Below are 17,744 nucleotides of genomic sequence, written 5' to 3'. Positions count from 1 at the left end.
TGATGTGCTTTAGAAGAGTCTAAAATTTAGCTTTGATTATATTTTATTTTAAAATGACATTGTTTTTTAGTCTAATAGAATTTTTAGTAATCAAAGAATTGTTCATTTATTTGCTTGAGTAAGTACACTTTAAAACCTAAAAAGTTAAGGTAACTCAAACCATTTGAGGAAAGCGATTGCAACAAACCATTTAAGTTTAAAAACTAATCCTAATGAGTACTGTAAACTTAATCCATTTGAGTAAACAAAGCAATTTGAGCACAGCAAAATTCAATAAAAGAAGAGAACTCAAACCAATTGAGTACTGTAAAACCCAATAAGTTAAGGCAACTCAAACCGTTAAAAGAAACTGATTGCTACAAACCATCTGCATTAAAAAGCTAATCTATATGAGTACTGTGAACTTACTTTATTTAAGGTTGAAGTAATGAGGTATTTCATTAACCCATTACCTTCAAAACTGAGTTTAACATTTTTTTTTTCAAATGAGTAGAATTAACTTTTATACAATTTTGAGTTAACTACACTCATTTCATTTGATTAAGTTGACTGTTGGGTTTTACAGTGTATATTAAAACAGTAATATTGTAAAATGTTATTATTGAAATAGTTAATATCTAATTGAATATTTTTAAATGTACATTCTTTGGACGACAATAAAGAAAAAAGAAAATAAATAGAAAGTTTTATACATTCCAATGACAGATTTCATTCATTCATTATTGTATTATGTTTTATGTATTATGGTGGAAACACATTTGTTTTGGTTATGTGTGGCTGACATTCAGTATTTTCAGATCTGTCAGGTTATACAGGTAAGTTTGACTGGCAGAAACAGATTATATTAAATGGCATGCATTTACATATACACAGTGCTGTGTAAATAAATCATTTATTTCAGTGTCTTAGATTTCATGAATATTTTTCCCCGCCATGCTTCTTTTGTGATAATCTGCATGCTTTGCTGTTTGGTGACAGGCTTTCAGGCATTTATGAACTGACATGTGTAATCATCTTCTTTTTTCTATCAGTGACTAATTAAGTACACATTCCCAAAAGGCGTCCCAGCAGTCAAACTGTTAACATAGTGAAAGTGCACTTCAGCTCAAAAATATGCCATTGGAGGTGATTTTAACACTTGTGTCAGCCTGCAGTTTGGCATGTAGACTAAAGAAAAGTCCATTTTTGTAGTTAAAGCATTAAATGTTTGAAATTATAGACAAGCAGAGTATCAACTTTATGGGAGTAATATCTGGATTTCATGTTAGCAGTTTTAGGCAGGTCTGAAATAGGAATAAATTCATATTTTGAGACCATGAGCTTTGTTATTTTATAAATTATAAATATAAATTTATAAATATATTATATAATCGTAATATTTTATCAGAATCAGAATGAACTTTACATACATACATACATACATACATACATACATACATACATACATACATACATACATACATACATACATACATATATATATATATATATATATATATATATATATATATATATATATATATATATATATATATATATATATATATATATATATCTCAACACAAGAACACAGAATGACATTTGAATAAGTAGAAAATTAAGTAAACAATACAAGTTATAATATAAATATGTCATGTTATGTACTTTGTAATTATATATAGTTATAATTCTGAAAAAAAAATATTTACATCTAGATGAGTTATGTGCATTGTTAATTTTTTAAACTGTACAAATAAGAAATAAAAGTAATAATGCACAATGGATCTTATAATGTGTCATTACATATAATCTTATAAATAATCTCATGAATAATTATGTAATTGTAATGTGAGGCATGTTGACAACAGAGATAAGGATATACGGAGTGTCTCTCCTGCTTCAGCAGCGTGTCCCGCTGGTTATAAACGATGAGGCGGAGGCCTTTTCAATTAACATTTCATTAGGCCCAAAGTTTCTCTTAATATCCATATATCCAGAGATCACTGCAGCCTCAAGTCTTTTTGATCTTACCCATCAGTATCAACTTCAACTGAGACATTAGTATTTAAAAACCCTCACTTCCTTTCTTCTGTTTCCGTAGGTCTGTACTCCAGACTTGGTGGTGTTTCTGGCTTGTTCTAATCAGCGTCTGAAGGAGCGCCTGGAGAAACGAGCAGAACAGCAGGGTCGCCCAGACGACAACCCTAAAGCTATCGATCGACGCTTGACTAATTTCAAACAGAATGCCATCCCCCTGGTTAAATACTTCCAAGAAAAAGGCCTCATCGTCACAGTAAGGAATATGTTTGAATATTTATTGTCACAAACTTAAAAGAGAACGTAGGCTTGGGTAGAACTCTTTAATAAAATAATGTGCTGAAGGAATTCGAGAACTGCCTTCTAAAAAGACAAGTAACACTTGTTCATGAGGTCCTGGAAAGTGCTTTGAAATGTGCATTTTTGTTCTGTGTTCGACGTCATTATAACTGAAACAAGAAGACAGAACATGATATAGAATAGCCCCTCCCATTTAAAAAAAACAGCCAATAGTAATTTGTTTTCATCCCAGCTCTGCCAGTAAGAGTGGTTGACCTTAAACGCATTAAATGAAAAGCAAATGAAAAGCTTTATGAAGTGGGCAGGACATGTCAGATACTAGAGAGCGTTTGATTGGTTGAAGGATTTGATGAGAAACTAAAATATGAGGTGACCTGGGAAAAAAATATTGATTGATTTTTGACAAACTGAGGGCATTGAGTGTTTATATCCTCTAATAGCTAGTTGTATGACTGTTTTGGGGCACATTAGCTTATAGACTATGATTCTGATCCTTTTTCAGAGACTTCAAGTGTAATTTGTTCAGATATGTCATTTTAAATGCAAATTTGACAATGGTTGAGATGTCTTTGCTATGACAACTTGACATAAGCATATACAGCACAACTTGTCTTTAATTTTGTCTATGTGTGTGTGTGTGGGGGGGGGGGGGGGGGGGGGGGTTGTTGTTTGTTTTTAATAGATTCCACATTTTTAGTTCCCAATGCCCATTATAAACCCACTTCTATTAAAATGTACAGAATTATTTAATGTCTAAACTGTTAAATTAGAACCGAATGTCCATCATAAATCCACTTCCATTATAATGAACAGACATATTTAATGTCTATGTTTAAATTAGCACTCAATGTCTATTTTAAACCCACTTCTGTTAAAATGCACAGACATATTTAATGTATAGTTTGTTAAATTAGAACCGAATGCCCATTATAAACCCACTTCCATAATGATGGACAGACATATTTTACTTCTAATCAGTTAAATTAGAACCCAATGTCCATTATAAACCCACTTCCATAATGATGGACAGACATATTTTACGTCTAATCAGTTAAATTAGAACCCAATGTCCATTATAAACCCACTTCCATAATGATGGACAGACATATTTTACATCTAATATGTTAAATTAGAACCCAAAGTCCATTATAAACCCTCTTCCTTTATGAAGGACAGACATATTTAACATCTAAACTGTAAATTAGAACCCAATGCCTATTACAAACCCACTTCCATTATAATGGACAGATATTTTTTACGTCTAAACTGTTAAATTAGAACCCAATGTCCATTAAAAAACCCACTTCCGTTATAATAAATAGACATATTTAACATCTAAACTGTTAAATATAGATTTTTGATTGGATGACTAAAGTCCAATATCATGGACGGCAAGCTCAACGATTGGTGAAACTAAACTAAACTTCTAAAGTAACATTTTTTTTATCAAACTGAGCTGAAGCTGTTTCAGTTTACTAGAACAAGACCTGTATTCTACACTACTCTCCTGCCTGCCTGAATTTCAGGAATGATCCACAGTTTGAAATATTATGGCTTTTACTCCATTTTCTTCATCTGTGTTAAGCTGCTTTGAGACCATTTACACTGACATGCATGAAGGGTCCAAATTGATTAAAAAGATGGATACCAGAAAGAACTACACCTCGGAGATTTAATGGCTACCTCTTTATTTTAAATGCATAGACATTTAACAACATCTCAAATCACATTCATACTTTAGCATTTGTTAGAGTGTTAGCCTGACTGTCGCATCCCTTATCAATAGATAGGTGCTAATTAGTAACTAGTTAAAAAAAATTAAATGACTTTTCTGCTGAAAAAGTAAGGGATTACTTTTCATTGAAAGGGTAATTTAATTACAGTTACTTAAAATATACTTGCCTAAAATGCCTTGCAAAAATTCAACAATTCTGTTTAAATCAGTTTAGAGAATTAGAGTAATTGTTTCATTATTATTTTTGCCATACAAATATCTTTGCAAAATAACTTGATGTTTCAAAGGTGTTACGATTTGGCTTAAGAAAAAATGAATTGAAATTACTATCAATACATATTATATGAATAAACTATGGTATCATTATTACTTTGAAACTTTTTTGTTTTGATTTAATACACGTTTAACATTTTGCAATAAAGGTAAAAAAAGTATTGTCAATTTAAAATAATTAAAAGTTTAATTACCTTGGGTATGCTTTAAGATTTATATAGATTTAAGTAGTCTATTAAACAGGCCCGGCCCTAACCAATTTGGCGCCCTAGGCAAGATTTCAGGTGGCGCCCCATCACATCGCAGTAAATTCCACTGCTAGTGTATAGTCATAAGAAACTAAATCGCTTTTTGAGGGACTACTACAAGCTGGGAAAACGTCAGATAAATATGTCAATGCAATTAACATTACTGCTGAATAGATCTAATATTTACACATTTGCTTGAGGAAGAAATGATGGGGGTAGTTACATTACTGTTACTATTTTCCATAACATCTATGCCCTTCCATAACATTAGCTGACGTTAAAACTAACAGATAGCACTATAGATATTTATTGATTAGCAATGTTATGCCATCTGTCAACGTTGGGATGTAAAAAATATGGGACAACAAATAGCTTCAAATGATAGAAAAAATAGCAAACAATATAAAATATTGGCAATAAAATAAAAGGTTTACCCTTTTAAAAACAATGGCTTATACAGAAATTAAATAAAGCTATAAAATCTATTTGACTTTTAATTGTATTTGCACATTGATTAAAGTCACTATAGTTATTTAGTGAAGACCAGCGAATTAATCTCTCATTAATCTCTCACTCACAGAGGTGTTAATGTAAGAATGCACAGATCTACTGTATATGAATGAATGAAGCATTCGACTACTGTAGTAACTGTTTGTGCTCATTTAAGAGAAAATTGGTTGTGTTTAAAATAAAACACGCAGGACAGAGCAAAAAAAAAAAAAAACGAAAAAAAATAAGCACTTTTCCGACGGTACCTTACTGAGAGCTCCACTCCGCGCGAGCTCAGCTCTACCGGCTAAACGAATATGCCCGGCTAAACGGAGCAGTGGTCATAATGTCGAGCGAAAAAAAGAAAAAGACTGCTGTGAAACATAACCAGCTTTTTCTTTTTGTATGAAACACACTTTAGATCTTTTTAGGCTAAGATGTTTTGCAGTTATTGTCATCTATCACTGAATGTGTGTCAGGAATATCAAAAACAAAACCAACTTAACCGCGCTTATTTCTGGCGCCCCCCTGGATGTACAGCGCCCTTAGCATTTGCCTGTACTGCCTATGCCACGGGCCGGCCCTGCTATTAAATATATGTCTTATAGGGCTCTATTTTAATGATCTAAGTGCAAAGTCTAAAACACATAGCGCAAAAGCATTAAGGTCACGTTCAAATCCACTTTTGCTATATTTTTAGGATGGAAAAATATGCTTTGCCCCCCCGGCGCATGGTCTAACAGTGTTGTGCTTATTCTCTTATTGAGTTATGGATGTGTTTTGAGCATAATGTGCGTTAATCCAATCAGTGTCTCATCTCACATTCCCTTTAGGAGTTATAGTAGTTGCATCCCGTCATGGTGCATTTGCTATTTACAAGTCGGACTTTGTAATTGGGAAAACTGAATGATTTGTTAGCGCGAAAACAGTTAAACTGACCGTCTGCAGCACAAGGATAAAGAACAAGCTTCCACCTTTCTGCCTCTTTACTTTCTCTGTACTTTCACTCTTCACTTTATTCCTTTACTTTTGTGGATAAGGGCATGGTGTTGTATGTACTCCAGTGAAGACATCCATTCTGTGTCAGAACTATTTCTAAATTCAGTTCTAATTTCCTGCAACTAAATGAACAATAATAACATATATAAGTATGATAGTTATATCCAAACACACGTCCAATTCTTATCCCCCAAATGGTGATGCATACGTCTCCAAAACCCAAAAGGTGGACAAATCTAAACTTGTTTTTATTAAAACAAATATAATTGTGCATATAAAAAAAATAATACTGATAATAATATTATACAGATGCAGATTGGCATTAATAAACTGAAAAAAGCACATCCATAAGTCCACAAAGTGGCGCAAATAGATTTGCTATTTAAACAATGTGGCGCAAAATGCGAAAATTACAGTTGTGCTGGTCTGAAAATAGCAACAAATTGCATCATACATGTCTTGCGCCTTATTACTCCGGGTGTATGATAGGGCCCATAGAGTAATTGGGTTATGTTTCAGACAAGTAATTAGAAAGGAATTTAAATACAGTTTTAATCACTTTTTTGATTTAATTTACCCAACACTGCCTATAAGAAAGATTTAGGACATGTTGGTGTCAAAATGAGCCACAATTTCACAAAGAGTCATGATTTTTTTTCCCCCCGCTCTTTTCAGATGCACTGCTTGTTGTATTGTTATCTCTCTCTGTCAGTATGAGTGATTCGCGTGCAATAAATGAAGGGAAATAGTCAGGCTGGCAGAGAAGATTGCAGAATTAGACACACATTTCAATTTTGATTGACAATAGTAAGAGTTCAGGCCTTAAAGGGATAGTTTGCCCCCAAAAATGTACCCACTATTCACTTGACCTCAAGTGTTTTCAAACCTGTTTGAGTGTATTTGAGTTTTCTTCACAAAGATAAATTGTTTGAAGAAAGCTGGAAACCTGTAAGCATTTAATTTCTGTAGTAGCAAAAACAAATACTGCGAATGTCGAAGATTAACAGTTTTTAAATATTTTCATTCGTGTTCAACAAAAGAAAGAAACTTATAGAGGTGAAAAGTGAAGGGTGAGTAAATGAAGGAATTTTCTTTTTGGGTCAACTATCCATTTAAATAAGGGTTTGGATATGACTGTATTAGAGAGTTCTGTCCAGTGGTTGATTTTGGTTACAGAGCAACACAGAGCTGAAAAGCTGAATAAATAAGATTTCAATTGACCCTTTGATAAGCCCCACCGTCCTTAGTTATTGTTGCTACGCCTGTCAAGCTTTCGTGCCTGGCATGACTTTTACAATTTGGATGCGCCAGTCAAATGTCAGACATTGCCAGGGATATAATGTCATGTTTAGAAAGCCAAACAAAAAAAGGACTGCAGTATGCATATTCACCACATAATAGGCAACCGATTAGAGAATAATTCAATCAAAATTGAAGCTAGCTTAGCCTAGCCGCCCCACATGCTAACCATTCAACAGCTTAGCTCATTCGAAGCAGGGGAGGTAAAATGTAAAAATATTCTTATAATAACAAATTAACAGATTTCTCTGTTTTTAGCCAAAAAGCCTGATAGATGAATTGTTGTGCAATAAAATACAGCATTACTAACCCACGAGGAAACATGCATGGACCGTGCTTACTATGGCGAAGGCTTAAACGAAGCAGTGCTCATAATATCCAGCGGGGAAAAAAAAGAATAAGACAGCTGTGAAACATGACATGCTTTGATTTTTTGTAGGAAACACAGTTTAGATGTGTTTAGGGTAAGAGATGTGTGAGGTATTGCTGTCGGTCTATCACTGAATATGTCAGGAATGCCAAAACAAAACCAACTTAACTCCGCCCCTTTAGCGCCCCTCACAGTGCTTGATCCACGCTGGCATTTCTCGTCCTGGGTTTTTGGTTTTGTAAAGGGAAAAAAAATCCACCATCCCATCCAAACTTTAAGGATACCGAGTATGAGATTTGCACAATCCATGTGCACTCGCTCGAAAGCTTGACAGAGCCCCTGCGTGTAGCTACAGTTGCTAAGCTACGATTGGTGGGTGGCGGTTTTTGGGTGTGGCTTAGTGAAGGGTCAATTGATGTATACTTTGTTAGGATTGGAAAATATTTGGTAGAAATTTTTGAAAAAAAGTTTTAATATATTCAACATAGGCTCATTCTGAAAACGTACCTTTACAATAATTTCAGGAGATTGTGAATTTTGGAGCCAGAAGTATGTATGGCTGCATTTCATCTTTAAAACAAACGCTACGGGCGGTATGATGCCGATCCTTTTCAGGCTTACTAGCTGAGAATTTACCTCCGTGGGCGGTTTCTCTGGTGTTACCAGTTTGTCCAGTGGCTCACAATGTACATCGGCGGACTTGAGATGAAGAGAGAAGTTGACCTTTATGACATGGTTTGAGTTTGGCGAAGAATGGTTTCAGAAAGCAGATAAGACAAAAACAAAAAACAAAAAATCAAATAAACAAGCAAATAACATGGTGAGAAGGCTGTAAAATCTAAAAACATGGCGAAAATCAGGCTGCTACGAGGTCTTTTCTTTTTCTGGATTTCTTTTGAAAGCACTGTCAGTTGGGTTTAGGGAAGTGGGTCGGCGCTAGTCAATCAGTGCTTTTTAAAACACTATCGGTTGGGTTTAGGAAAGGAGGAGGGTGGGCCAGTTGATCGGTCAGTCAGTCAGTCAACAGTGGCCTCTGGAGGATTAACATGAGAATAGCAGGTATGAATAACACTCGATAGAGATATTTGAGTGCTAAAAAAGCATACACAGTGGCCTCTGGTAGATTCGCTAAAAGAAAACTGCAAAAAAAACATAGCTCCTGGGACTTATTTTGCGATCTCCAAACAAGTATATAGGGTATGTAATCAGAATGAGCCTGGGTTGGATATAGGGTAGGCACTTTACATAATGTCTTCATATAACAGGATCTTAACTTAAAATTCTAATGCTTTCTGGGATAAAATAAACATTTGTCATTATGACACATACAATGTATTTTTTAGGGATGCTCCGATCGATGGGCCTGATATAGGTACTGGACGATAATCACATTTCATGACTCGATCGGTACTTGCTAATCTGGTCGATCTCATGAACCAATTGTTTGTTTACAAGCAGAGGACATACAGTTCAAGTCAAAATGATTAGCCCCCCTGAATTATTAGTGCCCCTGTTTATTTTTTCCCCAATTTCTGTTTAATGGAGGGAAGATTGTTTCAGCACATTTCTAAGCATAATAGTTTGTTCCTTAGACTATCGGGGGAAAAAAATAGCCTAAACGGGCTAATAATTATGTCCCAAAAAGAGTTTTTAAAAAATTCAAAACTGCTTTTATTCTAGCCGAAATCAAACAAATAAGACTTTTTCTAGAAGAAAAAATATTATCAGACACACTGTGAAAATTTCCTTGCTCTGTCAAACATCATTTGGGAAATATTTAAAAAAGAAAAAAAAAATTGAAAAGGTGCTAATAATTCTGACTTCAACTGTGTAAGAACTGAAATCTTTTTGCATATCAGAACTGAAAGTTCTGTGTTTTCAACAATATTGCAAGTTCATTAAAACCTGGCTGGAAAATTAGGAAAAAAAATTTTTTTTTTAACTTGAATATTTAATAATATAACTTATCATGATATACTTATTGCAGTAAACAGTAGTTCATGGACCTATTTTCCTATTAGTAATCAGTTTATAGGTGTGCAATTTAACTTCTTATCAAATAAAACTTTCAATCCAAACTTTATTAAGACATGTTGAATTTTTCTTTCCTCATTTGCAATGTTTCCAAATTGCTTTGTTAGTCTTAGTTTTTTTCTTACCATTTTTTTTCATCTGTTTTATCTATTATTTTCTGTGAATCTGCTTCTGACCATTACATGTCTACACTAAATGGTTACAATAGACATGTTTAAGGAATTATATCTAACATTTTTAATTTATTCTCTTAGATATGAGAGATCTCCACTTACATGGAACTGGTATTTGGTATCGGCTGTAAAAATCCTGATCGGAACATTCCTAGTGTTTTTTTCTATTGACAAAAATGTATCCATGTAACATGCTGTATTGTTGTTTTGATGTCACATATGAGCAAAGTAACAGTGCATGAAGCCATGCGTTATGCTTTATAAACAGTAGACAGATTACAAATGTGCTCATTAAACAAGCGTTATCTGAGAGTATGGTGTAGATAATGACATTCATTGTCATCACATGATCACATGCATTTCTCTTGCATACTAATATAATTTTGACAGCTTTGTGATTAAAAGCTAAATGACTCTATAATACACCTCCACACATTTCAAAATTAATTTATGAAAATCAAGCAGCATAAACCCTGAGCGTTAGACTGTGACCAGGTGTGTATCCACCACCTAATCCCAGTGCTGTCAGCATCATCTTTATCACTCAGAGTAATTCATACAGACAAACAGGTTGTTCTAGAACAGGCCAGAAATTAAGGGCAGTTAGTTTCAGGATCCCAATGGAGCCACTTATCTAACAAGCTGGAGGTCTCTTCATTTACTAAACAAAGGCAATAGGGGTGTGTTATTAAAGGGTGTTTACATATAAATAAAGAATAAAAACTGGAATGTCATGTAAACAGATTGAGCCCTGTTTATCAAGCCTCTTTATGAAATATGGTGAAAAAACACAACATATTTGGATTAGTTGTAGCCTAATGATATCATAATGATATCCAGTCAAGGAATATCAGGAAACTTTGTTGCCTTTTTTTATGGTTATTTTTTTTCTGCACCAATTTCCTTTCCTGATTGTCAGCTGTCAAATGCAGTCACTATTCTGTACCTCTTAATGAACATTATGAACATGACAAATGTAAATTTCAACAGCTTTAGCTACAAAATGACAAATTCAAAGTTTATAAGTTTTAAATCTGAGGTGAATTGTTTGTTGTTGTTCTCATAATGATTATTAAATTCACGAGAAAAATATATATATATTCAAGATCAAAGAATTTTAATATTACTAAAAGCTCAACGGCACCTTTTTTGGGAATCGTGAATTCATGATGTCACTGTTCGCCTACTTTCATTTTTGTTTGTTTTTGTAAAAAAAACAAATATGATACCTATATTGAACAAAAGTATTGTTTTATTTTTTCAGGCCAATTGATTGATTAATTGATAGAGCCCTGGCGGGGTCAGTTGGCATTTCTGTGTCGAGTTTGCATGTTCTCCCTGTGATTGCGTGGGTTACCTCTGGGAGCTCCAGTTTCCCCCACAAGTCCAAAGACATGCGCTATAGGTGAATTAAATAAGCTAAATTGGCCGTAGTGTATCTGTGTGAATGCAAGAGTGTATAGGTGTTTTCCAGGGTCGGGTTGTGGCTGGAAGGGCATCTGCAGCGTAAAACATGTGCTGGAAAAGTTGGCAGTTCATTCCGCTGTGGCGACCCCTGATTAATAAAGGGACTAAGCCAAACAGAAAACTAATGAATGAATGATTGATTGATTGATCAACGATTGATTGATTGTCCAAATATTAGACATATTCACAAAAAATGGCAAGCTGAATATGTGACTATGTGATTATGTTTACTTGTAGCAAGTAATATCTGACTGTATTCAAGCAAGATAGTCGGCAAGATGTACATTTTGAAACCCATTTGTGTTCTGGACAGTTCAGGTGCAAGGAGAACAGATCACGCGCTGTCTGAGCGAATTAAGATTGCACTGGTATTACGTGACTCACCCTAGTTATTTGTTCCTTCCTCCTTCTTGGGAGGAAATAATTAAATTATTTAACCTATGACTATTTCACAAATAAATAAATAAATGTATTTATTTATTTGTGAAATATTCATAGGTTAAATAATTTAATTAAGCGTATTGCAGCAGCCACTAGCCTAACAAAACATCATATTTTTACCTGCAGTGCTAATTTAAGACATCGATCCGCCAATAGTATCCGATCCGCTCAAAATATGCTATATTTCATTTATAACACAGCAAGCTTGACATCGCAGACAGATTCAAACCAAAATGTTTTAAAACCAAAATGCAAAAAGTGTAAGTGCTTTATAGGCAAACTTCATCCCGCATCAGTATTTATTGGCCTAGGGTGCTTGTGGTCGTGAAATTCAAAAGCAAAAGTGTAAAACGTGTGAGTACGCATTCAAAGCGCGTGCCTTCAGTGTGCATCGTGCTTAAGAATGAGCATTATAGCTGTTGAATGTAACTGCTTCTTTCAGGAGGATTTGAAAAACTTGACTCTGGGAGTCGATTCCTGTCCTGGAGTCGACTCCAGTACTCTTTTGGAGTCGACTCCTTATCAAGTTGGAGCACATCTGATCATTTCTGCAAGCTGATTCCAGCAGCTACGGGCATAATAGCTAAATAGGTGAATTTGCCCTGCTTTAAATGAACTTGGAATTTTTAGTTTATATGATCCTAAAGATCTGAGGGATCTTGTAACATGAAATGTACAAAATGTATGTTACATAACATTCATCATGGGTTATTAAAAAGTATTAAACGTTGGGAAATCAATTTAGAAAAATGTAAGGCTCTTAAAAAGTCCTAAATGCTGCTACAAAGTAATCAATTTTGAATCATTTTTGATTAAGCAGTTGTAAAATTATAGTTGTATGCTAAAGTTTAAGATTTTGGGATGCTGTGTAGTTTCTGAAATTGATAAAATCCTGCTATATTTGATATCACACTGCTTTGTTTACTAATGTAACCGAGGCAGCACCACTATTCTGCTGTTCTATAGGTGACACCTTCTGGATTAACATTTTTATAAAGTATATGAATAATGTTTTAGTTTAGGATTAGTTTCTTACAATCAGTATTTAGTGAATGTACTAATATTATAATATTATTAAATTAAAATGTTGCCAATGCTACCGGTTAAGATCTAAAGTGGCGATGAGGTCCTATAATGTATGGAAAGGTATTGGATTTTACTCTCTGATTCCTGTATGTACCCTGTTTATGTAACATAAAACTGTAATTAATTAATGAAAAAAAAAACTGAAAATAACCATAGTGGTGCCAACAACAAAAAAAAAGCATAAAAAGTGAAGTGTCATGCAGGAACCTCTTGGAAAGTCTTTCACTGTAAAAAATGCCAATACCAGGGGTTTTGCTAGACATAAAGCTCTACTGTGGCATAGACTCCCCTCAGTCCTACTACAAAACATCTTTATTTTATTTAAGTGTTAGTTTTGCAGATCTGTAAAACTCACTGCAAGCTGACAACTCTGCATTAAATGTTGTTTTGCCGGTTTCACAATGCGTGATCAGCATGAGAGCAGCAGCGTTCTCGGCATGCATGTAAATAACCTGGATTCACACCGGGAGCCGGAACAGCGTCAAGCAGGAGCGGTGCGTGGGTGGCGTCTATGTTTTCTGCGCATATGCATCAGATTGTTTTCAATTAAACTACATTGCTTTCACAAGCTTTGATTCAGTTGTACATAGAGAATAGTGTCTTTACTCTTGGATTACCACTCTTAATAAACACACTTATATATACACTCACCAGCCACTTTATTAGGTACACATTACTAGTACCGGGTTGGAGCCCTTAATCATTCGTGGCATAGATTCAACAAGATACTGGAAATATTCCTCTGAGATTTTTTACATATTGACATCATAGTAGCTGCAGTTGCTGCAGATTTGTCGGCTACATATTCATGATGTTAATCTCCCATTCCACCACATCCTAAAGGTGCTCTATTGGATTGAATTCTGGTGACTGTGGAGGCCATTTGAGTACGGTGAACTCGTTGTCATGTTCAAGAAACCAGTCTTAGTTGATTTGCGCTTTATGACATGGAGCATTATCCTGCTGGAAGTAGCCATCAGAAGATGAGTACACTGTGGTCATAATGGGATGGACATGGTCAGCAACAATACTCAGGTAGGCTATGACGTTGACACGATGCTCAATTGTTACTAATTGGCCCAAAGTGTGCCAAGAAAATGTTCCTCACACCATTTCACCACCACCAGCAGCCTGAACCATTGATACAAGGCAGGATGGATCCATGTTTTCATGTTGTTGATGCCAAATTCTGACTCTACCATCCGAATGCAGCAAAAATTGAGACCCATCAGACCAGACAACGTTTCTCTAATCTTATATTATTCGGTTTTGGTGAACCTATGCACATTGTAGCCTCAGTTTCTTGTTCATTACCGACAGAAGTGGCTCCTGGTGTGGTCTTCTGCTGCTGTAGCCCATCTGCTTCAAGGTTTGACATGTTGTGTGTTCAGGGATGCTCTTCTGCATACCTCAGTTGTAACGAGTGGTTATTTGAGTTATTGTCTCCTTTCTATCAGCTGGAACCACTCTTCTTTGACCTCATTGCCGCTCACTGGATATTTTCTCTTTTTTAGACCATTCTCTGTAAGCTCTATAGTTGTTTGTGCATGAAAATCCCAATAGATCAGCAGTTTCTGAAATATCACATTTAAATACCACCTTTTTTCCTCGTTCTGATGCTCAGTTTGAACTGCAGCAGGTCGTTTTGACCATGTCTACATGCCTAAATGCATTTAGTGGCTGCCATATGATTGGGTGATTAGAAATTTGCATTAACGAGCAGTTGGACAGGTGTACCTAATAAAGTGGACTGTAGCTGTAAATCGGTATCTCAAAGCATCTATTGGGGCACTTTATACTGCTTCATAATGATGCCTCTGCCCAGCACAAATAGATTAAGATAACTTTAATTATTTTCACAAATTTAAGTGGGTTAAACAAAAAATTATTAAAAATTATTAAAAAATAGAAATTGTGTTGATCCAACATTTTTTTAAGTAAATAGTTAGAACAAGTATCAAAACATAATTTTGCAGTTTTTGCTATTGAAATCAAAGACATTTCTTATACTGTGTATTGTGTATTTTTTTATTTTGTTTTATTTCTCTGTCACGGCAATTCTGCTTTCACTTTCTGTCCAAGGCCTCAGTGGGTTGAGCAGATTCAATTATCTAACAGTAGATTGACAGCTCTAGTGTTGTGTCGACTCAAAAGTGAGAAAGAAAAAAAAAAGCTTGATTCTGAAGAGCTGTCAGCTCACATGTCAAATTCTGCATGGTTTTCTGCAGGGTTGCGTAATTTAAGGATTGTCTCAGCATTGTATACCATCAGCTAATAAAACATTTCACAGAATGAACAAATACAGACTGAAGCCAGTGGATTCACATTATTATTTTTATTTCTATTTCTATTTTGCACCCAAAAATGAAAATGTACTCATCATTTACGTCATTGAGCCAATCCTTACATCATGCAATACTTTTAAAGATCGGGCTGTTTTATAGTTTTTCACTTTTTTGGACATTTCATTTTAATTGATTAATTAATTCATTTGTTCATTCATCTTTTCATTTACATTTATTTATTTATTTAATTGTAAATCAAGAATTGTATCACAAAACCAAAGACTAGATGATCGCAGCTTGCTGTTTTGTTTTTGGCCTTTTCCATTTTTTCAACCTACACTGTCTGTCAAAAGTCTTGTCGTCGATCCCAGTTGTAAAAGTAACAAATAAAAAACTTGATGTCTAGTTGATCGTTTGGAAAAGTGGCAGAAGGTCGATTTTTCTGATGAATCATCTGTTGAACTGCATCCCAATCATCACAAATTCTGCAGAAGACCTACTGGAACCCGTATGGACCCAGGATTCTCTCAAAAATCAGTTAAGTTTACTGAAGGAAAATCATGGTTTGGGGTTACATTCAGTATGGTGGAATGCGAGAGATCTGCAAAGTGGATGGCAACATCAACAGCCTGAGGTATTAAGACATTTGTGCTGCTTATTACATCACAAACCACAGAAGAGGGAAATTCTTCAGCAGGATTGCGCTCCTCAATTCAGCCTCCACATCAAAGTTCCTGAAAGCAAAGAAGGTCAAGGTGCTCCAGGATTGGTCAGCCCATTCACCAGATATGAACATTATTGAGCATGTTTGGGGTAAAATGAAGGAGGAGGCATTAAAGATGAATCCAAAGAATCTTGATGAACTCTGGGATTCCTGCAAGAACGCTTTCTTTGCCATTCCAGATGACTTTATTAATAAGTTATTTAAGATATTCCACAGATGTTTAGATGCAGTCCTCTAAGCTCATGGAAGTCATACACAATATTAATTACTTTCCCACCACACTATGACTTTATATTCTATGCTGTTCTGTTAAGTGAGAAGACTATTGTCTTAGCAAAGTCAGACCTTACTGTCCTAATTAAATAACTAAAAATCCATGCATGATCATATTTTAATTTGGAAAACTAAGCATAATCTAGAGGCCTTTGGCGTTCATATTGTCACATCCCTGGCTCGTTCCTGATCACCCAATCATCAATCTCCCTCACAAACCACCTCCATCCAATCCCGTGAACCCTCACCGGCATTCTAATTACCTGCACCTGTTGACCCTCATCAAAGGACACTATAAAAGCCTACCTTACCCTCTCAGTTATTGGCTGGTATTGAAGTCGGATGGTTGTCCTCATCTTCGCCCCTTTGTCTTCTCCTCTTCTTTCATGGATGTTCCTTATCTTCCATGGATCTTCCCTAGTCTTCAATTCCTTCATACTGATCAATGGAAGTGAATATTCTTATATGGTACTCAATGAAAGATCTACCATCTATCTGATGAACTGTGTATACTCACCCACGGATGTTCCTTATGTGCCTTCGGATCCTTCACACTGATCAAGGAAAGTACTTACACTTAAATAGTGTTTACTAGAAGATCTGCCATTGACTTGATAAACTGTGTGTCTGTATACTTACCTGCTGATGTTCCCAAGAACGATCTGTATGTGAGATCGCTAACATCAGATGTTTACATTACCATGCTTGTAAAGAAGATCGCTAACAGCATTAACACCATTCCCTTTCTTCCTCACTTTAAGTGACTTTGTTTTTAATGAAACTTATAAATTATAACCATCCTTGTCTACCAGCTTGACACATATAAGCCACTTCTGATACCAAATGATCAACTAGAAGTCAAGTTAATACTTGTTGTTCCTAAAACTTGGATAAGCAACAAGACTTTTGTCAGGTAGTGTATGATATTTTTAGCTAGCAAATTAAGGATTACTCTTAAAAAAGACATGATGGTCTATGGTTATTTATTTATTTATTTATTTATTTGTCAAAAAGAGCAATGTCACTGTACCTTCTAATAATGGTAAACATCGAATTAATGCTAGGTGGAGGCTGTAATGAGGTAGCTTTTTAATAAAATGTGTTGAAGTGGTATTAACCGAAGAGAGGCTTGTGTTAAATCTGTTGGCATTTCAGATGTCTGGATATGATTCAGACACTGCTCAGACGAGATGACTTAATTAATTTCCTCCATCTGTGCTACCACAAGAACACTGCGGTAATCAGCTGGAATAACCTGCATGCCATTTCTTATTCATGCAGATTTGTTTCCTCATCATTAAAGAAAAGCATTGCATATTTTTATTATTTTCTTATAGTGAAACAAGAGTTTGACATATTTCCATTACCAAACCATTATAAGAGTTCATTTTATGGTCATTGAGAAGTTTTCAATTCGACAAAACACATTTTTTTGTTCATTTTGTCCTCTCTTTCTTCATTATACAACCTTTTTTATTTATCAGTCACCAAGATAGCCAGCTACATTGTTGCTATTTCTATGGCTTAGTATA

At 35.0% G+C, this 17,744-nt stretch overlaps 1 protein-coding gene across 1 annotated transcript in view; it reads left to right on the top strand.

Annotated features, from left to right (window-relative positions):
* ak5 (adenylate kinase 5) overlaps positions 1 to 17,744 on the top strand; it is a 213,479-nt gene that overhangs the window by 61,475 nt on the left and 134,260 nt on the right. The window contains exon 6 of the mRNA NM_001100084.1: positions 2,081 to 2,272. Within this exon, the coding sequence (NP_001093554.1) occupies positions 2,081 to 2,272 (192 nt within the window). The remainder of the gene's footprint in view (positions 1 to 2,080; positions 2,273 to 17,744) is intronic.

Source organism: Danio rerio, chromosome 2 (assembly GCF_049306965.1).
Source record: "Danio rerio strain Tuebingen ecotype United States chromosome 2, GRCz12tu, whole genome shotgun sequence".
NCBI classification, from domain to species: domain Eukaryota; kingdom Metazoa; phylum Chordata; class Actinopteri; order Cypriniformes; family Danionidae; genus Danio; species Danio rerio.
Note: the sequence above shows the minus strand (reverse complement) of the source record. Positions and strands in the feature narration are given on the sequence as shown.